This window comes from Cydia strobilella, chromosome 26 (genome assembly GCF_947568885.1).
Source record: "Cydia strobilella chromosome 26, ilCydStro3.1, whole genome shotgun sequence".
Classification (NCBI taxonomy): domain Eukaryota; kingdom Metazoa; phylum Arthropoda; class Insecta; order Lepidoptera; family Tortricidae; genus Cydia; species Cydia strobilella.
Window position 1 is genome coordinate 529,274 of NC_086066.1, and position 27,945 is coordinate 557,218.

A 27,945-nucleotide genomic window follows, 5' to 3' on the forward strand; every position below is an offset into this window, starting at 1 on the left:
TTATTTTAATAATTTATTATCCACGGCCGTGTCCTTGGACTTGGGTTTCCGTTTCTTCCGTGTCTGTTTGGGCCAGGGCGCGCCGCCGTGCACGCGCGCGGCGTGCGACTTGGCGGACGACCTTGTTGTGAACACGTGCCCGCACACCGAGCACGGACACTCATCGCGCTGGTTCAGGTGCACCTATATCAAAATATGTATTAGATAATCTCTTCTCTTCTTCAGTCGGTCCCTCAATACTGAGGATCGTGACATCATGTCCCTCTGCTGAAGACCAGGATTAGATAATACATGGTGGCTAAAAAATAGGTGCATTCCCGTTGCCAGGGAGGTTTTCGGATTATACTGAGCAACTTTCAATATGGGATCAACCCCGAAACCGCGAAAAAATTTGGCTGTTTCTTACATTTTGGCTGGTCCATTTTCGATGGGAGGGTAAATTTTTTTTTCGCGATTTCGTGGTTAGTCCCGTAGTAAAAGTTGCTCAGTATAATCCCAAAACCTACCTGGCATCGGGAATGCACCTATTTTTTTGCCACCCTGTATATTGGTATACATATAAGGGGTATAATATTTTTTGACAAAAATTTCATTTATGGTACAAGCTTTAATCGCTGACTGTACTTTTCTTTCCACAGGCAACTAATACTCATCGAGACAATTGTAACAACCCCAAACACAATTAGTTAGCGCTGTTTTATCACAGAGTTCCCATAGCCACTCCTGTCTCCATCATCAGATCAGCTCCATGACATCATAATATGTATCATAATGTGTAATTGTATTTATATTTCAATTCAATTCAATTCAATTTATTTATTTAAGACAACACTGGCCCATAACGGTTAGTAACAATTAAGGTTAAAAACTAAGTGTTAGTGGAACACAAAAAACAGAAAACGACAAAACAAAAACAGTCAGCAATAAAATTCTTACAACTCACCTAATAGCGGTTATGACACATTCAAAATGCCGCATTATAGGTGAGTCGTATCGGCCCGCAACAGTGGTCAGGATGGGGTTGGAGCTGGCCCGCACTCTGCAGAGCAACGAGGCAATTCTCTTGCGTATTATGGCATAGTAGTCATCCGTGTGAGCTTGCGCAAACATGCCCGATGCGCTGCAGAAACGGGACAGCCCCAACAACATCCTGAAACCATTATTATATTGGACGCGCAGGGAACTGATGGTCTTCTGCGTATAACTAGTCCAGAGGCTGCACGTGTAGAACACCTGACAATATGCTTTAAATAACGTTACTTTTACCTGTTGGCTACATCGTGCAAACCTCCTTATTAGCATGTTGCATCGGACTGCCAGTGCCCTGCGCTCCCTTTCTATATCTAATTGGTCTTTAAGGTCGTCGGTGACATAGTGTCCAAGATATCTAAATGTGTACACGCGCTCGAGTATGTTATTATTAAGTTTTATGTCAGGTACACTTTCCGGTAGCTTGCCCCCGACGGCCTTAAATACCATATATTCGCTTTTCTTAGCGTTATACCGTAAGCCATGTTTACTTACGTACTCTTCACATATGCTTAGTAGTTTTCTCAATGCCCTGACCGTTGGACTGAGCAGCACCATATCGTCTGCGTAGCTGATGTTGTTGATACTAACATCATCAACTCTGCATCCTACTGGAGTGCTGCTCAACCCCTCGATCAGGTCATTAACGTACAGGTTGAAGAGCTTGGGGGAGGTTATACCCCCCTGCCTCACCCCACACTCCAACCTGTACGACTGAGAAAACCTACCAGCCCATCTGACGCTATTGCTCTGGTTAAGGTACCAATATTGAAATATTCGGAGTAGCTCCGCCGGTACTTTTTGCTCCCTTAACTTGTTCCAAAGGACATCGTACGACACAAGATCAAATGCCCTGGATAAATCCAGGAAACATGCGTATATAGGTGTGTGACGCTCAGTGTAGTACTGTACCGTGTGTTTTAAACTTAAGATGGCACTTTCCGTGGATAGACCCGGGCGAAACCCGAACTGCGCATAGTGTAAGTTTAAATGCTTCCCAAGTTGTGCGTCCAGTAGGCTATCCAGTACCTTAGCCAGCACAGCAGCGAGCGATATGGGCCGATAGTTGGACTTACTAGAAACATCGCCAGTTTTATCTTTGAGAATAGGCACAACAATGGTCTTCATTAGGTCATGGGGAAGGAATGAGTGAGACATGCACAAAGAATAAAATTTAGCCAGAACTGCATATAGCTTATTGCCCGCGAACTGTAAGTGTTCTATACTGAGCCCGTCGTGACCCGGTGACTTTCCTCTGGTCATTTTTGTGATCACATGTTTGACCTGTTCAGAGGTAAAACGAACAAGGTCCGACTCACGACAGGCCCCGTCATCAACCCTTTGTTGCGCTGGGCCCAACGGAGAATCTATTTTAAAATGGCCAACAAACATATTAGCAATGGATTCCGGCTCACTCACATCTCCGACGCTCACCGGCACGCCAGGCTGACCATCCAGTTTCTTAACGGCCTTCCAAAATTGTTTGAAGTTTTTAGAGCTGTGATGCGACGCTAAGATATCTAACTTAATTTGCTCTTGATGATTCTGGCACCATTTCAACTTGCTTTTAAATATTTTACGACTTGCGCACATACTTTCGTAAATTATTCCCGACATAGGCTTATTAAAGTTGACCCACTCCTGAAAGTGCATCCTAGCCTGCCCGTGCGCGTCCCGGACATGTTTATATCGAGCATCGTTTATAATGGCGTAAGCGCCATCGACAATAAGGTCCCTTTTTATAGAAAATACCACAAATACCCTATTACACTTACTGTTAACTGGAAGAAATCCCTTAAAGGGATAAGTTCGCCTTTGTACTGTCTATTTCTGTGCCATATTTGTGTTCTATGTCTTTGTACAATAAAGAGTTTATACAAACATACATACATACATACACTGATTACACAACTATCGTTTTTTTTATTAGCCTCTTATGGTGTCCTTTACTTTATTTCACACATGGTGTTAAATAAATTAATTTTAAATACAGTAAAATATCCTATTTAGAATATCTTGACCCAGGACTTAAGAGCATACTCACTAATAATACATGACATTAATAATACAAAAGTGTTATATAGCATACTCACTGTTTTGTGGTGTCGGGTGAAGGTGGTTCGCAATCGGAAGGTGGACGGGCACAGCGGGCACTGGAAGGGTTTCTCCCCGGTGTGAATCCTCAGGTGAAACTGCACACACACACAGGCAAGTGTTAGTGTAAGGCCTGAGTGGATGCTCGCTCGGCGGGGCGCGGGGCGCGGGGCGTACAGCGTGGCGTCGTGTGTCGGGCTCACAAGTGATAAGTGATGTGTGCACGTGCACTAAGGCCGCTCCTATACGTTTGCATTTGTTTAACATGCACGCCCAACTCGTGCGTCCTCAGGCCATTTAGTAACTGTCGAATTGTACAAGAATGAAGCTTCAAAATGCACTAACTGGGCGTATTAAATACATGCTATACACACTCGTCTGAGTCAGGCCGAGAAAGAGTGTGTATATGCCTTCTCGTCTCGCGCTTTTCCGAATGATAAACTCATCCCTCCAGAACCGATACTAAACATTTACAAAAAGGCACACAGCTCAATAATAATATACAACCAATAAATATAAGAAATACCACAACTAACAACATTTTTACAACAAAATTAAAAGCGCTTTTAATTCAGAAAGCCTACTACTCTGTTGCATAGTTCCTGGAAGACCAGCATCTATAAAGGCAAAATTGTTCTCCACGACATTGCATTAGTTTTAAGAACTATTTTTAAGAATATATATAGGTATGTGCTATACCCTGTCAGGGTCCATGTGAAACTTAATCATCTGTAACAACATATGTACCATGGTTTGCAATAAACATTTATGATTTATGAATGAATCGGAGCGGTGCGGAGACTCGGCGAGAGGTTCTCGATGAGTGTGCACAGCCGACATAACAATAGTAGATTGTTAACCAAGGGATGAAAGGCAGTCATTTCTGCCGAGGTATTTTTGGCGCTCGAACGCAGTGAGAGCGCCAATAGTCCGAGGCTGAAATGATGCCTTTCACCCGAGTTAAACACTCTACTTTTCATTTCGAATACGAGGAAAGTAAAATGCATGTCTTTTTTAAAACATGACCAAGTATAATTTTTTATAGTATTTTTAGGTACCCTACCTTCAGTTAACAATTTAGGCAAAAGTGTCTCTATTTATAGAATGGAGAGTCAAATATCAGAATGGAAATTGTATAACAAATACATTTAAATTCAAATTTCAATTGCTTATCGTAAAAAAATTCAAAAAATCGTACTTCGAACGTAAAATGCTCTAGTGCAGACACGTATCATTTTCTGCACACCTTTTAGAACAACAATGACCTTCTTTCAGAGCATGAGAAATGAAAAAGCATTTTTTTTTTAATATGACACTTTTACGGCATTTCAGAATAATATTAGGCACGTGACGCTATTTTAGTAACACTGCTGATAGTGGAATGCCCCTTTGGAATGCGATGCGTATTATTAATTACCTGGCTTCGGCCGCACGCTTTATACACACTACACTAGCCGGTTAGCCACTATTTATTACATTACTAGTGGCTCTGCGACCTGTAGACCTCGCGATAAGAATAAAAAAATGTAGAAACAAAAAATACTGTGTTGAGTCATTATCTCGGCGAACTCACAATAGTCTTAAATGACTCCACTGGCGCTTAAGTCCTTTAGATCAATATCCACCATTTTGAACATATTCCAAAAAACGAAAGGACAGAAATAGTTATTTGTTATACAAGGGTGCAAAGTTGTATTTTACCCGCGAGTGTGGAATTGAAACACGAGCAAGCGAAAGGATTCTATAGTTGAACCACGAGCGAAGCGAGTGGTTCTAAAATTAAAAATAGTGAGCGTAGCAAGTGTTTCAACACACGAGAAGTAAAATACATTTGCACCCGTGTGTAACACAAAACTTTTCACCTCATTATAGCGAGGAAAGTGCAACATCCACAGGCGTTAGATCATCTTCATCACTGAAATCACTCATTTTTTTACGATATTATAACAAAAAACTGTGGAAATTCTGTATTTTTACGTGAGAAGTTTTTAAGTAAAAATTTTGTTGACAATGTTGACATTTCTGACGTATGAAATGTCAATGATGCGTTTTGAAATTGCATCGACTCAACTTTTGCGTTCAGAATTATATTTAAAATAAATAAAAAATAAATAAAATAAAAATCATTTATTTCGGACCACAGAAATCCATAACAGGTTAGTCGAACATGCAGGAACTTAAAACTATGTTAGATACAATTAATTATTACTTAACTTACTAGATATCTACAACTACAATACATACTTAGCTAGGGAACGATGCAGGCTCGACCAGTGCTGCATATAGCGACTATCGAGCCTACCCGCTATCACACTCAGGATACTGTTGCTACTGCCAAGCACTCTGCGACGCGTCGCGGCGGCGCGCTTTCTTATTGTGGCAAAGAAACCGTCTACCTGCGCGTCCGCGAACATGCCTGACGCGCTGCAGAAGCGAGGCAGACGCAACAGCACCCTGAAGGCGTTGTTGAACTGTACCCGAAGGGCGCTGATCGATCTTTGCGAATAATTAGCCCACAAGCTGCAGGTATAAAGAGAGGTACAGTAGGCTCTAAAGAGAGTTATTTTGACCTGAGCTGTACAACCTCTGAACCTATGTGCTATCATATTCGCTCTTATCGCCAGCGCCCTACGTTCCCTATCTATATCTGCGTCGTCACGCAGATTTTCATCGACTAAGTGGCCTAAATATTTGACACATGTCACTCGTTTAAGGGGTGTGCCATTTAGATATAACGGCGGTACAACAGATGGACATTTCGTCCCAGACTTAAAAACCATAAGTTCACTTTTCAGAGCGTTATATTTGAGGCCATGTTTACATGCATACTTCTCACACACCTTCAGCAGTATTTCAAGTCCTCCCGGCGAGGGACTCAACAGCACCATGTCGTCAGCATAGCTAATATTATTCATACATACTCCGCTAATATGGCAGCCGACATGTATGCTGCTGAGCTCCTCGATGAGAGCATTAATGTACAGGTTGAAGAGCTTAGGAGACGTTCTCCCACCCTGTCTCACTCCGCACTCCAACCTGTATTCCTCTGACACTTCTTTACCCCATCTGACAACATTAACTTGACACAAGTACCAACTCCTAAGTATATGCACAATATCCATAGGGACCCCCGCCTTTTTTAACTTGGCCCACAAGAGCTCATAATTAACCAGATCGAACGCCTTGGATAGATCCAGGAAACATGCATATATAGGAGTCTTCCGCTGTGTATAGTATTCGACGGTGTGCTTGAGGCCCAGTATCGCGCTCTCAGTAGATAGTTTAGGTCGAAACCCAAACTGCGCATCACTGATTCGTATATATCTATCTAACTCAGCATCAAGCACCGCGTCGAACACCTTAGCTACTACAGTTGCCAGAGAAATTGGCCTATAATTGGCCAGCTTCGCTATGTCTCCTGTCTTATTTTTTACAATAGGAACAACCATAGTGCGAATCATATCGGGTGGCAGGTAAGCATGGCTAATACAAAGCGAGAAGAGCATGGCAAGAACCCTGGGCAGGTGTGGCCCGGCATGTTGCAGATGCTCAATGCTCAGCCCGTCATGCCCAGGGGACTTGCCCCTCCTCATATTTTTAATTATTTTACTTACTAGATTTGCTGTAATTTTGGTAGTACACTCGGACCCAGCTGACCATGCCACCTCCCTTCTGGGTTCTGCACTAAGGGGAGACTTGACAGAAAAATGATTCATAAACAAGTTAGCTATTTTTACAGGATTGGTCTCATTTTCAATACTCACAGAAAGCCCTGGCCTATAATTTAATCTGTTAGTACTCTTCCAAAAATTGCGAAAATCATTTTTACCATGATAAGAAGCCAACCGGTCCAATTTAATTTGGTCTTGGTGTTGCTGGCACCACTTTAATCTAGCTTTAAAAACTTTGCGACTTACACACATGGACTCGTATAATTGGCCAGAACGGGGTTTTCCACTAGCCACCCAGGTCTGAAATCTAAGCCTGGCCTCTCTGTGAGCCTCACCCACATGTTTATTCCAACCCATAATGTGTTTATTTTTCCTATTTTGCGAGTCACTTGTACATAACACAGAGGCCGAACTAAGGGCACAAATGATGTCACTATACAACTTATTAATAACTTCCCTATGCAGGTTGTCATTACTGACATAACAACAACTATCTGCACATTCACTGAGCTGTGTAGGAAAGTCAATACCTTTTAGCAAATCATTACATTTACATTCATATTTAATAATATCACTAGGTTGTTTGTCACCCCAGAAAACTTTTGACCTGTCAACATTACAATTATATATTTTTGAATGGGTCACATCCAAGTTACATTCAATGACTAGCGGAAAATGGTCAGACCAGTAAACATTATGCATTACATATATTTTAGAAATAGTAGACCAGGCCGCCTGGGTCACAACACAGTGGTCCAGCCAACGCTCACATCCATGACTATCACTCACATATGTATAAGTACCGGTGTCGAGCCCAAGCATTTCTTGGTCTGCACAAATCCACTGACTGTCCTCACACAAACTCATAAGTTCATTGTGAAAGGGTTCATTAGGGTGGGCATTGAAATCCCCTAATACATAAGCGGCTTCTACCTCGCTGTCCTCAATAATAGCATGTAAAGTACTCACACACTCCACAAAGATTGGCAAATTTTCAGCGGAATCGGTTGGCATATACACACTGAATATCACAACGCGCTTAGAGCCTACATTAATTTGAATACCACAAATCCTGTTGTTGTTACACTCCACTACACTCGCCGATGGAAACAGACTCTTTCTCCATAGCAACGCGACGCCGCCGTGGGGTCTTCCTCTGAGCATCCCCGCTGAAGTGTCAACTGCCGATGTAGCTGTATACGCGAAGTCCTCATGTATAGTGGAAAGAAACGGTATGTCATTTGGGAGCAGCCACGTCTCCTGAATTCCGATGATATCCGCAAAGGCACATAATTCACGTATGCTATCTACCGATCTTTTTACGCTCTTACAATTAAAACTTATAAATGTACATGTTCTACTATTTCCCATTAATATTACGTCACAGTGTTAGCTCCCTCAGAGTTGCCTCTGTTTATATTTCTGTGCTTGAAATGCACAAAACGACGAAATATAATGCCTTCAGGCCAAGTCTTGGCGTCTAGAAATATTCTCATTTTATCGCTCGGCACGTATAATTTGTAGGCATTATGGCTCTTTTGTTTGTCTTGCATGTTAATCTTCAATAACTTGATTGTAGTATTTGTTTTCGCTCTAATGTGTTCAACGATATCATCCTCCAAAGTATCCTTGTGAACATTAGATATAAACAAAGGTATCGTCAGCTCCGCTGCTCTGAATTTCCCTTGCAGCAGGGCTTCGGCTTTGCCCCGATGTCCCACAAAGCGGTTTTGATTTTTCCTTTGTTTTGCCACTCGTTTACGCGATAACGCCTGTTCCCAGACGCCGTCTTTCACAACCTCCGCCATAGTCGATCTACACTCAATCTCACTCTGTACCGATTTTGGCGATTTTACTAGTTGAGGATTTAAAATACTCAAGTTATCTTGTCTAACTACGCCGGCCAGGTCGTTGTTTACGTTTTGGCAACTGGCCGCCATCTTGCTGTCATCGCAACTCTCCGTTATCGGTGTCTCGCTCGCACGCCCAGGTTTAGAAGGAGACGGGGCCGGGGCCGCATTTTGTCCGATTCCGTCCGCGCCCGCGCAGTCGGTCGACTGCTTAGAAACGTCAAGTGTCGTCGAGAGAGAATGCACCTCGGGATTCGCTGCATTAGAGTGGGAGCTCGTTAATACTTCACTGAGCTGTACATGCGGGGGGGAGAGGGATAGTAGGATGTTTCCCCCGCTGCTTACGTGAGACAGGTTGTCATCCGTTCTCCGCGATTCGTCGATTTCAAAATGCGAGAACCCCATCGGACCGCTATCTACGCAGGCACCTCTCTTACAGTTGACGTTCAGATTTGAAATTGAATGATTGACGTTTGAAAACGGCGATGTCATCCTGCGAACATGATTCTTTGTTTGGCCAATTTCTTTCTTCACTTCGTCTAACTGGTCATTTGTGACATAATTTAATTTGATGGTCTTTAAATCTGATTTTAGTTGGTTGATGTCCCTCAGCAAACAAGTAACGTCAACTGAATCAAACGTTACCGGAGGCAGCCGGTGAAGGTCACGAGCCACAAAGACCGGTATTTTTTCTGTTTCCGTGCATTTGAGAAGCGCTATAATGTCCTCCATATCGCGCTGTTCTTTTTTATCACCTCTTCTGTTGATCTTGTTTACACTCGTATCCGTAGCCGCGAACAATAGGCCTTTCGATTTAGTTATGTCTTCGGTGGAGAACGAAGACACACAAATCCTGTACAAACTGTCCTCGTCCATCAAAGACAGCTTGTTTTGCACAAACGCTAGCAACTCGTTGACTACTATATTGCAACTATTGCACTTTAACATCGACGTCATGATGACTGCGAGATAACGCACGCGCACACGACCGCACAACGCGCTTGCGCCAGCGAGACTGAGTTTAACATCATTATTAAAAAACAAACGTTTCTTATGGAACTTTAAGGTTTATGACATAAAATAATTAAATAAAGCTAAATTTGGTATTTTTTATTAGATTCTCAAACCATTTGTTTAATGATAATTAATATCAAACGAATCATTATTATGAGCGTTTTACGTTTTGTTATCTGTCAAGCTACTTAAACATGCTCCATCCAAGGTCAAATTACTTTCCTAACTAGTGGATAAAATCCGTTTTTCCCCGCTTGCTTTAAAGGATAAAAGACAACTTTCCGAGCTAGTGAGGGGAAAAAATTATTCGGTAGGTAGATACCGAACATGCTCACAAAATTTCACGAGAATCGGTTTAGAAATGCGACCTGGAGAGGAGAACATCCGGACATACGAAAGCATTTTGCCCTAGTTAAAACGGAGACCTTCGCTAACGCTTCGGTCAATAATGCTGTGATGTGACTCACCTCTAAAATTGTTCTGGTGGCGAATGTCTTCGGGCAGTGGGGGCAGGGGTGCGGCTTCACCTCGAGGTGGAAGTGCTGGTGGATACGCAGCTTAGCCGCGCTCTGTTACAACACAACATACAAAAAAAAACCGTTTATTTAGTGAACTGTTTATTGAGTTTTTCAAAGCGTTTAAATCTGTCCGCACGCTAATATCGATTTAAAGATCAAGGCCTAATGTTCAAAATACAACAAAAAGCGCTACCGCCATCGTGTGAATAAATACACGTTTCCATTTGTGTCTTTTAAGAGTTTTTTCAAGGCGCGTTAAAAAAGCGCTCGTGAGAATGAGGCCTTAGGGGTAACCAAACCGTCTGTCACCGTTAAAGTTTTTGCAAAATTTTATTGTACGGGAAGTTTTATAGTTGAGTGCTGAGTGACGTGGATCAGTCTGAAGCGCTCGAGAACGGTCTCAAATTAGAAACTTGTGTCTAGATGAAAGTCTAAATGTTGCTAAAATGTATAGAAATCTATTATATCATGTCATATGGTAAATTTGAATGCTACAGCTTGGCAAAAAAGAGTAGAAATGGAACTAATATTTTTATCATGGCAACATTTACTATTTTCATACAAAAGAGACGTCAAAGTGACTCAATAGTTGCCATATGCAAGACGTTTTACATAGACAGTGCCACCCCTATTATTTTCTACTCTTTTTTGCCAAACTGTAAATTTGCTAAACATATTCTTAAAAGATGCTAAAATGTATGCATAGTGTTAGAGATGACTGTACAATGCTTAAAATACGCTTACAGGTACGCAGAACAAATTTGGATGCCAAGCGAGTGCGTTAAAAATGCTAATATGTATGTGAAAACATGCTTAAGGCGGTTCCCTGAGCCAAAAGGCGAAAAATCTCCTTACATGATCATGTTTCTCTAAGAGGCGTTGATATTCGTAGACGTGGAAAAAATATATGTAATTCTTGACTATATTGTCTTTAATAACATAGCTTCCGATACACGAACTATGACACTTCGCTCGATACAATTAATTCCCAAAGTAACCTCTAACCCGGACTTTTAATCAAACATTACTCGGTTATTTATTATATGATACTATAAACATAAAAAGAAGAAAAAACAATCTTAACTTAAATAGTAATTTGATAGCTTAAGAATTTCGATATTGTAAGGTAAAGTTTTTAAAATAAATAAAAATCGACAAAATTCGATCAAAACTGACACTTGGCGCGCATGACCTTTCCCGTTCTTTCTTGCGAAATGTGACAGTGACAGCGACAAACCGATGGAACGGCTTTAATGCTTTAATGGCCAGGTTTTTATGCCAATTTTACCAACAAAAGGAACAAAAGTTTCACCGGAAGCATCTTGCCGCACTGCTGCGGACCGTGCGGCGGCGGGACGCGCCGGGCGAGTTTCTCTACGTCACACGCTGTATACTATCAAAACCATAACCTACGGGAGCGAGATAGCCTCACCGGTAGTATCTTTCCGCACTGGTCGCACACCTGCGGACCGCGCGGGCGCGGTACGCGCGGGGGGAGTTTCTCTCGCTTCACGTAAAGGCCCCGTTTTCGAGGTTCGGCTCCGTCGCCAACTCTGAACCGCTGGTTGAGATGCTTGCGTCGGTGGTGAACCTCGTAGGTTGAGGTGGTTGGGAACGTCATGTTGCACTGTTTGGTGAAATTCATGTGGATTAGATTATAGTTATCGATGATAACAGTCAAAACAATATATTGTCACGGCCAAATATATCGTAACACATATTTGTTACCATAATAAGCATGTGTTCCGGTAAATTTGTCCACTTTGGCCGTTACTATTAAGGACCCTCCACACTCGCGTTCGCGGCTTCGCGCCGCGTAGTCTGAAGCGGGCTTTACATCTGTATAATGTTTAGTAAAACGTGTAAAATTTCAACGTCATGTCACGTCACGTTAATAATTAAAGTTTACCCACAGAACTATGCGTAAGCATAAATTTTAGGTCTGTGAGTTTACCAATTATCACAAAAATTAACATCTGAATTGAATTGAAAATAAAAACGACATTTTTGCGAGCCCCTCTTAAATAAAGATTAAGTAGTAAAACCATTTCAGTTTCGAATCTGTCGAAATTATACTCATTAGTTTTCAAGGTAAACCAGGTGAGTTTCTATTGTCTGTTGTATTAGAAACCTCAAACCGGAGGCACCATAGAAATATAAATAATTTTATTTGCAGAAAAAGGGTACAATAAGTGTCTTAGGTAAAATGTACATTACATACAATCGTTTCACCTTCGGCTGTTTAAACAGCATGCAAATTTATACATCGTTAATGAATTACCATACAAATAAAAAACTATAAGGTACAGGAGTTAATTTTGCAAGCATACATTATTTTAATTTAACTTTAAGGATAATACATTAGGCTAAAAATATAAAGGACGAACAACAGTAAATTAAACATGTACAATTAGTGAAATCATCATTTTACTCTTTATAGGCAACTAGCTTTTGCCCGCGACTTCGTCTGCATGGAATTAGTAATTTGGGTACCTTAATTCTTAAACAAATCTGCTTTTTAATACATCCTTTTTTCACCCCCAAATTGGTCCACACTATACATTTCCACCCCATTTTTTACACCCTCAAGGGATGATTTCGGGGATCAAATTATTCTAAATCCTTTCCCACAGCTCAAACTATCCCCATACCAAGTTTCATCTAAATCGGTTCAGCGGTTATTGATTCCCCATACAAATTTCCACCCCTCTTTTCACCCCCTTGAGGGGTGAGTTCTGGGATAAAAAGTATCCTATGTCCTTCCCCGGGACTCAAACTATCTGTAAACCAAATTTCAACTAAATCGATTCAGCGGTTTAAGCGTGAAGAGGTAACACACAGACAGACAGACAGACAGACTTTCGCATTTATAATATTAGTATGGATTTAATTACTAATGTTGTAGAAGCAGTGATCAAGAAGCCATTTCCTTAGAGTTGTGTTAAACTTATTGCCTTCAAGTGATTTTATTTGAACAGGTAAATTATTGTAGATTTTTATACTCATATTATAGGCATTTTTTCTGTATATATCTGACATACATCGTGGCTGATGTAAGATATCTTTGTATATTGTTCTTGGGTTAAGTGAACACATGTCTGTATGCTTTTAGAAATATTTTGGGTATTTCTTTGAAAATTTACAGATTTTCAGTATAAAAAAAAACCGGCCAAGTGCGAGTCGGACTCGCGTTCCAAGGGTTCCGTACATTACACAATTTAAACATTGTATTTTTATGTGAAATGTCATTGAAAAAGCCGTAGGGGTCGGATTAAAAACTAAGTAATTAAGTCCGACTCACGCTTGACTGCACATTTCTAATAGGTTTTCCGGTAATCTATAGGTAAAGATCTATTTTGTGTATTTTTTTCAAAATTTTTGACCAAGTAGTTTCGGAGATAAAGGGGGGGGGGTCATTTTTTGCCTATTTATCTCAAAAAAAAAATACATATATTTAAGATTCTCACATTGAGCTCTTTCATTTGATGTATAACACCATATAGTTTGACAAACTTAATTTTTTAATTTTCTTATTTACCCCCCAAAAGTGGCCCCCGTGGCCGATTCAGGCCACAAGATGGCAGACCCTCCAAAGCGCACGGTCCCTATTAAGTGGCCCTCTTAATATTGTCTCTGTTACAACTGGTGTTGTTTCAACGTCTATCCATACTTCGCGAAGGAAACATACTTTTTAGAGTTCCGTATCCAAAGGGTAAAAACAGGACCCTATTATTAAGACTCCTCTGATCGTCTGTCTGTCACCAGGCTGTATCTCATGATAGCTAGACAGTTGAAATTTTCACAGATGATGTATTTCTTTTGCTATAACAACAAATAGGTACTAAAAAGTACGGAACCCTCGGTGGGCGAGTCCGACTCGCACTTGGCCGGTTTTTATTATTCCTACCTCTTCACAGCGATGTGACTCGATTGGATGTTTCTCTTCGACATGTTCCCGTAGCGCGTCCTCGCTCGCACAGTTCTCGCCGCACTGCTCGCACGGCCGCAGGTCTCCGTGCTCGCCGGCCGTGTCTGTGTGTGTGTTCAGCGCCGAGACACTATTGAATTTCACTGAACAGGTCTTGCATTTAAACTGCTGTGGTTTCGTGAGCTGAAAAAAATAGTTGAAACGAATAAAAATTAAATATATTTGCCATTAACATTAAATAACTTGGCCTGCCTGCAACGTCTCACCGCACATGTCGCATGCCACATTCATACCGCACGTGCAACAATAAGAGTGTAGCAACATGGAACTCTCCGCGCGAGCTCGGATTTATACCTACGACTCGCTTCCCGCCGGCGGTACTAAAGCTAGCCAGTAGCCAGTTGGTTGCCACACGCGCTCACGAACGCACGTCACCGCGCGCTATGACAGAGTAAATGTCTTCGTAACAAGCTACGTAGGTACTATTAAATTGTTTTAAAGATGTAGGTAATGTTTTTTACAGTACATATGGTGTTACTTCTCGCACTAGTGCGTAAAAGAGCACTTTTCGCGCATATGTCGAAAGTTTAAAGGGCCATATGTACTGTAAAACGTTGTACGATACACTTGCGAATAGGTAATTCGCAACTCGTGTCGATTTAAAACACTCCCTGCGGTCGTGTTTTAATTTACCGCCACTCGTTTCGAACCTAAGATACCTAAGTGTTTGAAAGAAACGTCGGCAACTCTAGCGTTGTGTCGGCGCTCGCGGTGCGGGGAGCGGCGCGTTGAAGGTCACTCCATTGTATTTTTGTGTAGGTATCAAAACGGTAGGTATTTTCGTTTTCTTTGAGAGATAAGCATCTGTTCGTAAGAACTATTATCTGAGGTAGCAAGGTTACCTTTCTTCTTCTTCTTCTTTTTCTAGGGGCTATGTAAGGCTCCAGAGCCTATGTATCACTGCGACCATCTCTGATCTATTGTGATCGCCACCTACTACAACTCTCGATCCAAACCTGCAACTTCAAACAGCTGCAGGATCTTTTTGATTTCGAGATACTTTAACTCCTCCGGGCGCAATATATGTCCACCCAGGATCAAGTCACGAGTGCGCATTAGGCAGGGGCACTCTGTGAGGATGTGTAGGGGCGTCTCCTCTGCCTCCATACAGAGTCTGCACCGCCCCATGTCACGTTTCCCCATAGTGTGCATGTGCTTATTTAGGCCGCAGTGCCCGGTAAGCACCCTGACCAAGTTGCGCAGTTGGTTCCTAGGCAGCGCCAAGGCGCTCGAAGACGCCTTTTTGCTGAATGCCTTGATAAGCGCTTTGGAATGGTTAAGGTTAAGGTTACCTTTCCGTGAGTCTTCTTCTGGTGCAAGGCCAGCCCCCTCTGCCCGATGAACGTCTCGCCGCACATGTCGCATGCCACATTCATGGCGGGGTGCGTCAGACGCAAGTGGCCCAAGTACGTCGTACGCTTGCTGACAGGAAAAAGTTCATATAAGAAAATGCTAACAAATATAGTCACAATAATGGACATTCTAGAAAACTTTAGGGTACGTGACGCTATTTTTACAAGTTTTTTATTAAGCTAAATATTTAAAAAATCCGGATCCCGTCATCGTCATTATTACCTATTCTGTTCTGTTCTTTAGTTATTCACCAGTTAAGTTATGTATATTTGTATATATATATATAAATTCGATGTATATATTTATATTAGTAATACTCTATGTTATTACGTCACGTCGTCCACAACGTGTCCCGTCCCGAACTATGCTGTCCCGCACACTCCGCTGGCTCCACAGAAAACCAGCGCCGTTGACCACGCTAGTCGTGCTAGCTGTATTGCTGAGTGGAGACCATTTCGGCTTCACATCTCTATTTCCACTGTTTCGTTTATCTTTGTCTTGTATTTGCTATATATGTGTTGTATTGATGTGTTGTCTGAATAAATGATTTCTATTATATTCTATTAACGTGCATGATGTATCTAAGTATGTATGTATGTAAGTATGTATGTAATTGGAGTTGAAACTCTAGGTCCATGGGGTCCCAGCGCGCACGAGTTGTTTGCAGAAATCGCGAAGCGTCTGGTTGACGTAACTGGTGACCAGAGCTGGCGGCTTTCTCGCACAACGTATCAGCATTGCGGTACAGCGAGAAAATGCCGCCAGCATCCTTGGTACAATGCCTCAAGGTCCTATTTGAGATTTAAGCTAGTTACTAATTTCGTTTACGTAGTACCACTGTATACATCTTATATGTAAATAAAGAGTCACTGATTATGTAACTACCTATATGTTTGTACGAGTCAAAGTTAAATTTGCAATACAATACTTTGAATACTCGTTTTGATCACATACTTAATTATACGAACGGGTCTACCGCGATTTAATTTCATCGTTTTTACCCAACGTTTCAGCTGATTTGCAACAGCTGTGGTCACGGAAAACACCCCGAACATTTTTAGGGTTCCGTACCCAAAGGGTAAAAACGGGACCCTATTACTAAGACTCCGCTGTCCGTCTGTCTGTCTGTTACCAGGCTGTATCTCATGAACCGTGACAGCTAGACAGTTGAAATTTTCACATTTTCATCTGTTGCCGCTATAACAACAAACACTAAAAAAGTACTGAACCCTCGGTGCGCGAGTCCGACTCGCACTAGGCCGGTTTTTATAAACTAATTTCGGGTAGTTTAGTGTTGTTTACTTAGATCTCCGTTGATATTTTGCTGGGACGTCAGTCTTTCCGTGACCACAGCTGGTGCAACTCAGCGAAACGTCGGAATTTAAGGTAAAAACGCTGAAATTAAAAGACCCCTTCGTATAATTAAATAAGTTAAATTTGACCCACTTCCTGACTTCCAATGTAGCTGAAAATTTGCATACATATGTACATCGTGCTGATCTGATTATGGAGACAGGAGGTGGCCATAGGAAATCTGTGATAAAACAAAGCAACCATATTGTGTTTGGGGTTTTTAGAATTGTCTCGATGACTATTAGTTGCCTGTGGAAAGAAAAGTACAGTCAACAATAAAACCTTGTACCAAAAATGAAATTTTTGCCAAAAACTTATTTGTAACACTTTTTATAAAGCGAAGAATTCGATATTTAACATGATAACGTTAGAGTGACTTTAAATTAAAATATATTATACAGGGTGGCTAAAAACTAAGTGCATTCCCGTTGCCAGGGAGGTTTTGGGATTATACTGAGAAACTTTTACTATTGGACCAACCACGAAAGCGAAAAAAAATTACCCTCCCATAGAAAAAGGACCAGCCAAAATGTATGAAACAGCCAAATATTTTTTTTGCGATTTCGGGGTTGGTCCCATAGCAAAAGTTGCTCCCATAGTAAAATACAGGCTGGCCGTGTCACGAACATAATAATAGTTTTTTTAATCTATAGCAAATATAAGTAAAGAAAGAGTGGTAACTCCATACATAGCGGAACTCTCAGTTGCTACTCGACAATAGATATGTAGCACAAAAAGTTGCTCAGTATAATCCCAAAACCTCCCTGGCAACGGGAACGTACTTATTTTTTTGCCACCGTGTATATACGATTAGCGTATGCTTGCATGTGTGCGTGGCTGCGTTCACCACGATACCAATACGTCAAAAACCCAGTGCATACAAGCTACCGATTGCTTCACTTGTGTCCACATCTACGTATGTAAGATGTTTTTTTTAGGGTTCCGTACCCAAAGGGTAAAAACGGGACCCTATTACTAAGACTCCGCTGTCCGTCTGTCTGTCAACAGGCTGTATCTCATGAACCGTAATACCTAGAGTTAAAAATTTCACAGATGATGTATTTCTGTTGCCGCTATAACAACAAATACTAAAAACAGAATAAAATTAATATTTAAGTGGGGCTCCCATACAGCACACGTGATTTTTTTGCTGTTTTTTTCCGTAATGGTACGGAACCCTTCGTGCGCGAGTCCGACTCGCACTTGGCCAGTTTTTTACTAAATATTATGTTTTTGTAGTTAACGGTATCTCTACTGAGCTCGTTCACTTACCTGTACAATGGCATTCTGTTAAACAAAAGCCATTATTTCTTTTATCTGCGCGCGTGGCCTTTGTGCCTGCGCGAGTGGCCAATTGTGTGTGAGCCTCAGGCACAAAGCCCACGCGCTCACACAAAAGAAATAATGGCTTTTGTTTAACAGAATGCCATTGTTAGTACAGGTAAGTGAACGAGCTCAGTAGAGATAGCGTTAACTATACTTTTACTTACTTGAAGCTCCTCTCACAGTGCTCACAGTCGAACGTCTCGCCCGCGTGCATCGCATGGTGAATTTTTGCTGTCACGCTACAAATATACAAGTCATTCAAAACTTCGTAATTTAAATAATAACTATAGTCTGTATCTTTAGGTATTTAAAAGGATGTAAACAGACCACAATATAATTTATCAATTATATCATGTCATACACACATACCACTTAGACTCAAAGGGCTAGTGTATAAGCAAAGATAGATATAACTCCGTAAAGAAAAAACGCGCCTCGAAAATCAAGAAAATTTGATTCTCGTTCAGAGGGCGCTACTAGTTTTGGCCTACAGTCGTATAGATGGCGTTGACGGTTTCGTTTGTTATTTAACAATTTTAACGCATATCAGTGAAAGAACATGGGTCAAAATCATAAAAATAATTAATGCAAATAAAAAAATCATTTATCTATATTTAAATACATTCTATCGTATTTTTATAAATCTTCATTTTTAGTTTTAAAGTGTGTCGACAGATGGCAGTGAATTTACTGGGGTTACAAAATTTACTACGACAGTACCGCTCTAGTATAAGTTACTCTATGGTATAAGTGCATTATCCGTCCAGTCCTACTTTATGGCGCCGAGACGTGGCCGGTTCTTGGAAGGCACGTTCAGGAGCTTCGCGTTACAGAGATGAAGATGCTGCGGTTGATGTGCGGCGTTACGCGCGCTGACCGCATCCGTAACGAGTACATCCGTGGCAGTCTCGCAGTCCGTGACGTAGCGGAGAAGCTCCAAGAATGTCGCCTCCGGTGGTTCGGCCACGTTTGTCGCAGGCCAGATGACTACGTAGGAAATATATGCCTTAACCTAGCCCTTGACGGCCCCCGACCCCAGGGCAGACCAAAAAAGCGATGGCTCGATGTCGTGAAAGCCGATATGAGCGTAAACGGGCTCACACGAGAGGACGCCCAGGATCGCGCAAAGTGGAGAAAGGCTAGTAGGAAAGCGGACCCTGGCAATAAAGGCCGGGATAACGCTAGGTACAAGAAGAAGAAGACACAATGTCTATAAAAACACTTAAATGACATGAGGTATATCTAGGTCTGAAATAACTAACTTATAAAACTTAAAACCTAAGACTAAAAAGAAATAAAACTAATCTTAAAATAAATAACTAAAAACTCTCCCCATATTCAAAAATCAGCTAAAACTATACTTTCTATCTCTGCCTTAAGTTGCCATTTTATATATTGTATATATGCTTGTATAAATATATATTATATATATATATATATATATATATATATATATATATTGTATTGTATATTTATTTGTGTGTTAGGTTTCGTTTTAATACTTATATGTATAAGTAGTAATTGTAGTATGTGTGTTTGTGTTTAATAGTCTCCATATTTAGCTCTTTGCACTACCTGTTGACTTTTGTATGAGTTCTACATTTCCTGCTACCCAAAGGTTGTCTGGAAGAGATCGCTTTTTAGCGATAAGACCGCCTGTTGTTACCTGGTTCTATTTTTTCTTTGAATATTTCTTTGTAGTTTTACATGTATGTAAAATGTATAATTTTGGTGCAATAAAGAATATTTACTTACTTACTTACTTACTATTCCCCTGCGGCATGGTGCCTGGTAGCATTTCCTCGCTGTATCGCAATGCTTACTCTTTCTGCGAGGAAGCTGCCAGCTCTACGATCACCGGTGACGTCTATTATTCTTTTAGCCAATTCCTTAATTATTTTTTTTATGAAATAGGAGGCAAACGAGCAGACGGATCACCTGATGGTAAGCGATTACCGCCGCCCATGGACACCCGCAACACCAAGGGGTTGTTAGTGCGTTGCCGGCCTTTAAGATGGGAATACGCTCTTTTCTTGAAGGTTTGAAGGTCATATCGGTCCGGAAATACCGCAGGCGACAGTTCATGAATGAAGACGCGTTCGGACCCCACGGGCCACAATTAGGTATTTTATTGGGCAAGAAAATTCTTCAAATCAATTAATTTAACTCGATGTGTCAAAACTTACAGAAGTTCCACTACGATAGACTATTCAACACATTACCTGCTGTAATCAGAGATGTCTCTAGTGATGTCACATTTACTAATAAAATTAAAAAAACATTACTAGAGATGGCGTGCTACACTATCGACGAATTTTTCGACAGGGTGTCATCGATCCACACACACGATGTAAAAGTCTAATTTCGCTGTTTTCATGGGACATTATTTTCATTGTGAATCTTTATTTTTAATTTATTCATTATTATATGGATTACTATACACTATTTAAAATTATGTGACCAAATTTAGAATTATTTGAATTTATAATTACGACTGACATGATATATTATTGTATTTCCGTTTTCGTTTTAAGATATATGTATGCTATGATTTGTTTTTAAGTTTAAACGATGTTTACTTTTGTAATTTTATTTTATGTACTCTGGACGTGTAATTTGCTTTATCAATAAATATATGAATATGATATTATTATTATTACTTACTCAGTGTAACAACGAAGCTGCTATAATCGTGCTATAGTTGGTAAAACCAATTTGTCAGTCAGTAACAACCAGGAAAATTATACTCATCCCTTTCTTTTGGGTGCTAGTACTAGCGTAAGACAAATATAGTATGATTCTATCTGTCTATGTTTGAAATGAGACAGTCCTTTGACAAACTATATTTTGTTAATAGGTATATATCGGCAAAGATAGATATAACTCCGTAATAGATGGATACAGTCTAAGGAAAAAACGTGCCTCGAAAATCAAGAAAATTTGATTCTCGTTCAGAGGGCGCTACTAGTTTTGGCCTACAGTCGTATAGATGGCGTTGACGGTTTCGTTTGTTATTTAACAATTTTAACGCATATCAGTGAAAGAACATGGGTCAAAATCATCAAAATAATTAATGCAAATAAATAAAAAACATTTATCTATATTTAAATACATTTTATCGTATTTTTACAAATCTTCAATTTTAGTTTTAAAGTGTGTCGACAGATGGCAGTGAATTTACTGGGGTTACAAAATTTACTATGACAGTACCGCTCTAGTATAAGTTACTCTATGATATCGGGATGAAATGATTAATCAAATAATTTAGTTTTGTAATATATCCTATTTCTTCACCCACATAAAGAACCTAAAACGAGATGGAATATTTAGCCATTTGAGGGTAGATGACAACATTACACGATTAAATGAAAAAGGTTAAAGCCAGAACGATGAGAAACATATCCAGGCAGTTTTCCATTTGGTTGGTTAACCGATAAATATTTTAAGTACCCGAAAATGTGAAAACACATTAAATCATTTTACGGTTTAGACTCACTTGTTTTAGTCACTCGCGCGACATGTTTCGGAGAGCGTAGGTCTCCTTTCTCAAGCACTAATAGTGCGAGCAGCGTTCACGACGACCGTGCATTGCGTACTGCCGCTGCCGCGCGCCGCGTCGCTCGCTGAAAAAGGAGACCTACGCTCTCCGAAACATGTCGCGCGAGTGACTAAAACAAGTGAGTCTAAACCGTAAAATGATTTAATGTTAGTATGTCTCACAACAGTTTAAATTCGATGAAAACACATTGTTTGCATTTATTTAACTACCTAAAGATACAGACTATATACTTATACATATAAACGAACATACAGCGGTTTACTAATGTATTGCCAAAAATCGTTTCCCAAAGTATTACTTCCCAAACTATTTTACGCAAATTATCATTTGGCAAAATTTCATTTCGCAAATTTTCATAATCCAACCTAACCTAACCCAACCTAGTACGTCTTTTTCATTTCGCAATATGGGGTTGGGAAATTAAATGGTTGCGAAGTAAAAAACTTGCTAAAATTTCATTTGGGAAATGAAACTGATGCCATAAGTTTGTTGGGAAGTGAAATTCGGCGAAAAATATTTTGGCTAAACGGCGGTATCCCACATACAGCGCATGCGTATGGTTTTCACATACACCTGCGAAATGTGCTACGTTCGGTTATAATTACCTGGTTCGTGAGACATAGTTGCACTCCTTGCATATAAACTTGAACCGATGCAGAACTTGGTGCATCCGCATCCTGCTTAGTTTCTTGAAGCGCACTCCGCAGATATCGCAAACGTGTGCGCCATCGCTCTACAAAAAAAAAATATAAGCTTTTATTATAAATATGGGATGTATTATAAATTCAATATACGCGATATAATCCGTTTTCATAGTTTTATTTCATAAGCTTTTATTGTTAATCAAATGATATGATATGATATGATTTATTTATCTCACAATATACAATTGCGCTTAAAATTATCATAATTAATTATCTAAATTTGCTTAGGTTATTTATGCTTTAATATTTCTTTGTAAGTTCCAGACAGTGATCGAAATTAACTAACGCTTACCAAGGCATCTTACTTACTGTCGCTGCAGGAGAAAGTACTTTTAGTTTTTTTTATATTCCTTAAATTAACATTAACAGTCAAGCTACACATGTTAAAAGGAGTGACATTATATAAACATTGAGACTAACAATTTACTTAACTATACAATTATTGAGCTCGGCGTCGCTATAGACTCCAGTTTTTAGGGTTCCGTACCCAAAGGATAAAACGGGACCCTATTACTAAGACTCCGCTGTCCGTCTGGCCGTCTGTCTGTCACCAGGCTGTATCTCATGAACCGTGATAGCTAGACAGTTGAAATTTTCACACATGATGTATTTCTGTTGCCGCTATAACAACAAATACTTAAAACAGAATAAAATTAATATTTAAGTGGGGCTCCCATACAACAAACGTGAATTTTTTGCCGTTTTTTTGCGTAATGGTACGGAACCCTTCGTGGCGCGAGTCCGACTCGCACTTGGCCGGTTTTTTTAACTAACTACTTACCGGGTTATGTCTGGTTTGGTGGTTGTTGTAAGCGGCCTCTGTTATGTACCCTTTTCCGCAGGGGGCACACTTAAACCGAGAGTTCAAGTAAATGCGGGACTTCTTACGCGACGCGATCTCTTCTAATTGTTCGTCCTGCACACACAAATGGCAATGGCATATACTAAAAACTCACAGAACTACTATTTAAACTTATTTTTGTCCAGTCGAAGGCAAAAATATCGATCCAGACAAATGGCTCAAAAATATGTGAACACTACTTTATTGGCTAAGGTGTAAGAGCGTACACATATCTTTGAAACTTTAGGAATATATACAGGTTGGCTAATAAGTAAGTGCATTCCCGTTGCCAGAGAGGTTTTGGGATTATACTGAGCAACTTTTACTATGGGACCAACCACGAAATCGCGAAAAAATTATTTACCCTCCCATAGAAAATGGACCAGACAAAATGTATGAAACAGCTAAATTTTTTTCGCGTGTTCGGGGTTGGTCCCATAGTAAAAGTTGCTCAGTATAATCCCAAAACCTCCCTGGCAACGGGAATGCACTTATTTTTTAGCCACCGTGTACATATTTATGCCCTTGACTGTCCAATAAACAATTTGTATTTGTACTAGATTTTCTTACCTTGCTCAGAGTGACAATTTCCATCCCATAGTCGTTCGCGTACTTGTCATAATCAATGATAGGAAGGTAATCATTTGCCGGATCCCTAAACACTTTTTTTCTTTTTCTTCCCTTCTCTGATTCGTCCTCAAAAGCGTCTGCGTCATCAGAATTATTTTTAGATTTTTTTCCCTTATATGATTTCTTCTTGTCTTTGACCGTCTTTCGTTTATTTTCTTTTTTCATTAGGCTGTTATCATTTTCTGTATCAGTATCATCATCATCATATCTTACTTTTTTAGAACCTTTCTTCCTCATAACTTTAATAGTATTTCTCCTATTTTCTGTTTTCACTAGGCTGTTATCATTTTCTGTATCACTATCATCATCATTATCATCTTCTATCACTTTTTTGTAATATTTCTTCCTTGTAACTCTGATAGTCTCTCTCTTATTTTCTGTTTTCACTGGGCTGTTATCATTTTCTGTATAACTATCATCATTATTATCATCTTCTCTCACTTTTTTGGAATATTTCTTCCATGTAACCCCGATAGTCTTTCTCTTGTTTTCTTTTTCCACTGGGCTGTTATCATTTTCTGTATCACTATTGTCATCGTCATCATAATCATCTTCTCTGAGTTTTTTCTTCTTTCTGGTAGCTTTGATATTTTTTCTTTTATTTTCTTTTTTTAGTAGGCTGTCATCACTTTCTGTATCACTAAAGCCATTATCATCATTATCCGCTACGCTTATTTCATCATTGACCATCTCAATTTCTATTTTGACATTTGTTGTATTTTCTAAAGAAATGTAATTTATTTCATCTTTATCATCTGTAGTCTCTATTATTTCATTTACTTCAAGCTCAGTCTTTTTCTTTGTACTTTTGAAATCATTTAAATCAAAATCTGTATCTGTATCTTCATCTATTTTAACTTCATCATTTTTATTATAAATTTCTGTTTTCACTTCAGTTTCTTCTACAATATTGTCTATATCAACGTCGTTATTAGTTTTATGTTCCAAGTCTGTCAGTGAGCTTGTTGTGTGGTCTATGACATGAATTTTTGTTAAAGATAAATTGAGTCTCTTGGTGGGGCGGTCGATTCTGCGGACACGTTCTGTGTCAACCTACAGATAAAGGAGTTCAAGTGGAAAGTTCAAATAAATGAGTATGTTATTTAGACATGAATATTGGAATTGTTCAAATAGATACAAGTTCTAGAAACTAGACCTACATCTCTAGAACATCCTCCTAAGCCATACAATAAAAAAAAAGAGATTTGCCAGTGAAATTTGAACCTATAAAGTAAGAAATGAAGTTGATTTTGTTTTATCCATAAATTGAACAAAAAAAAGTGCATTATTTTTTATTCTTATTGCAAATAATTTAAATTTTATCAAACTTGTAATATCTGGGAGACTGAGCTATGCTCGAAAAACATAAAAAGTCAAAAATGCTAGATCGATTTTTCGCCCCCGAAAACTCCCATATAACAAATTTTATTAAAATCGTTAGAGCCGATTCCGAGATCCCCGAAATATATAAATACTAGCTTTTGCCCGCGACTTCGTCTGCGTGGATTTAGTAATTTGGGTAGCTTATTTTTTATCCAATCTGCTTTTTATCGATTTCCCATACAAACTTCCACCCCCCCCCCCCATTTCACCCCCTTAAAGGATGACTTCTGGTATAAAAAACTACCCTATGTCCTTCCCCGGGACTTAAACTATCTCTATACCAAATTTCAACTGAATCGGTTCAGCGATTTAAACGTGAAGAGGTAACACACAGACAGACAGACTTTCGCATTTATAATATTAGTATGGATTTTATCGAAATCGTTAGAGCCTATTAAATTATTTTAAAAACGGGTCACTCACATATTATTAAGGCGAATAGCTCGACATGTACACGGTGCGCCCTCGACCAGTGAAGACGTGTCGTTGGTCCGTGAAGAGGATCCTCGTAAATTCGATCGAAACATGTCGAGCTATTCGACTTAATAATACGTGAGTAACCCGATTTAAAATAATTTAATATGTTCGAGTCTCACGGGAGTTTTATAGTTAAAATCGATACAGCCGTTTCCGAGATCCCCGAAATATTTAACCTCGTAAGGCCCACCATACAAAGTTTCCCTATTTTTAATTCAAACCTTGTTGTATAGAAGATTAGGGTGACTTTCGTTTGTTTTAGAAAACAATGAAACAAAAGAAATGCTACTTAATTCATTTAGTGTAAGGTTCAAATTAGGTAGAAGGCGCACATCATGGACTGGAAATATAAGAGACTGGTTGGAAGTGAAGAACATAGATATACTAATTCGCATGACTGAACATAGAGAGACATATAGACATATGGTCGCCGACCTCCTGGACGGAGATGGCACGTGATGAGAGAGAGAAGGTTCAAATTAGATTGTAACAGAGTGTACATTGTAATGCACATTGGGCCTTACGAGGATAAGATAGGTTGGACCGTGGGCCTTTGGAGGAAACATCTACATCTACATTACATTTGAAAATAAAAAAAGTGATTACCTCTCCTTCGAGTAACGCTGACAGGAGGCATTGCTGTGAGCGGAGACACGTCTCTCGGAAGTTCGTACATTTCATTACAAACGAGAGGCAGTATGCACATACATGCTGCGGCATCTTGTCTTTAAACACCTGAAGGAAAGAGACAAGATATTTTATATGAGTGCATCTATCTGTGGTCTGAGAAAACTTGTCGCCTTTTCCGAATGAAGGTTGAGGGAGACGATGGCTGAGATACGCGTCATACTCGTGAACGGGTGCTGTTTGTGGAAACCGGTCTGTTTAAGTTTACACGGGCTTCATTTTACCTATGTAACTTTACTTTTGAGTGGCATTAACGTGAGGCACTTCATTCGGTTCTTGTCTGTTTGTCTGATTTAATATCTTGTCTTTTTATTAATTATATAACAATTCAAGTCTTGGAGACCCTTTACATCTCTGGATAATTTGATGATCTTTTTTATTATTATATACATTTTATCTCTGACACCTAGAGACTTTTACATCTCTAAACAATTTTAGTACTTCTGTTGTTTGTATATTTTTTATTAGTTATTTTTTTGTGTTATTTGAAATTTATATTTATGTAATTGTTTCTTGTAATTTTGGGTTAATTTTATTGTTTGTAAAAATTTACATGTAAAAGTGCCCCTGTGGCCTATTTGCCTATATTGCTGAAAAAATGTTTGATGTTGATGTTGATGTCAGTATTTGTAAAAAGTGTGCGAAGGATCATAGGTTACTATACAGTAGTAAAAAAAACGAGTTCGGGACTATATAATTCCAAATTAATTTTTAACAAGCAGAAACGTCTGCGATCGATGCTATTAAGCTTAGAATAAAATTAAAAGTGGAAAAATTACTGCCTTGGGTGAGACTTGAACTCACGGCCTCTGGCCAGATCCAGAGGCCGTGAGTTCAAGTCTCACCCAAGGCAGTAATTTTTCCACTTTTAAATTTATATAATTCCAGTCTCTAGGCTTGTGTAGTACATGTACTAAAATCAAAACGACACGATTCCCTCCACTGTACTAGACCGAACTATTCCCTAATGATTCTGCAGATTCTGCTCTTAGTTACACTACACGCGAACGAAACAGAATGGGAGCGAGTCTCGAGCTCTGGAGTCAATGTAGTTTTTTTTTTTATGAAATAGGAGGCAAACGATCAGATGAATCACCTGATGGTAAGCGATGGTAAGTCTAGCTTCCACTGTGGATAGTTTGGTGGGCCACCATACTATCGCGCCGTAGCTTATTATTGGTAAGGAGTAGCCAGAGGAATGTTCCTAACCGTTGTTTAATACTTACTGGAGTCCCCGAGACGCGGGAAAAGGTATCAGCTAGATTATTTTCATGGATATCGTAAAGTTTACAATCGGTCAGTAGACAGGCACGACAACAGAGTAAAGCGTGCTTTGAAGTTTTTCGTGTTATATCCATTATTTGTTAGTACATGTACAAATAGAAAGTACAATGATTTAATTCTTGGCAAAAAAATCTGATTGCTTTTTAACTAATCACATCACACTGAAAATTAAGGAAAGCACGAA

At 39.7% G+C, this 27,945-nt stretch overlaps 1 protein-coding gene across 1 annotated transcript; it reads right to left on the reverse strand.

Moving 5' to 3' along the window:
• LOC134753147 (zinc finger protein with KRAB and SCAN domains 7-like) lies at positions 1 to 27,942 on the reverse strand. Its single transcript, XM_063688935.1, has 12 exons — positions 27,704 to 27,942; positions 26,397 to 26,525; positions 23,871 to 24,983; positions 23,241 to 23,375; positions 22,361 to 22,488; positions 18,361 to 18,435; positions 15,457 to 15,586; positions 14,084 to 14,287; positions 11,609 to 11,803; positions 10,126 to 10,227; positions 3,123 to 3,221; positions 1 to 183 (listed from the first exon to the last, which is right to left on the reverse strand). The coding sequence occupies exons 1-12, from the start codon at positions 27,833 to 27,835 to the stop codon at positions 1 to 3; spliced, it is 2,625 nt and encodes an 874-aa protein (XP_063545005.1). The 5' UTR covers positions 27,836 to 27,942.
• Between the last annotated feature and the right edge of the window lie 3 nt (positions 27,943 to 27,945).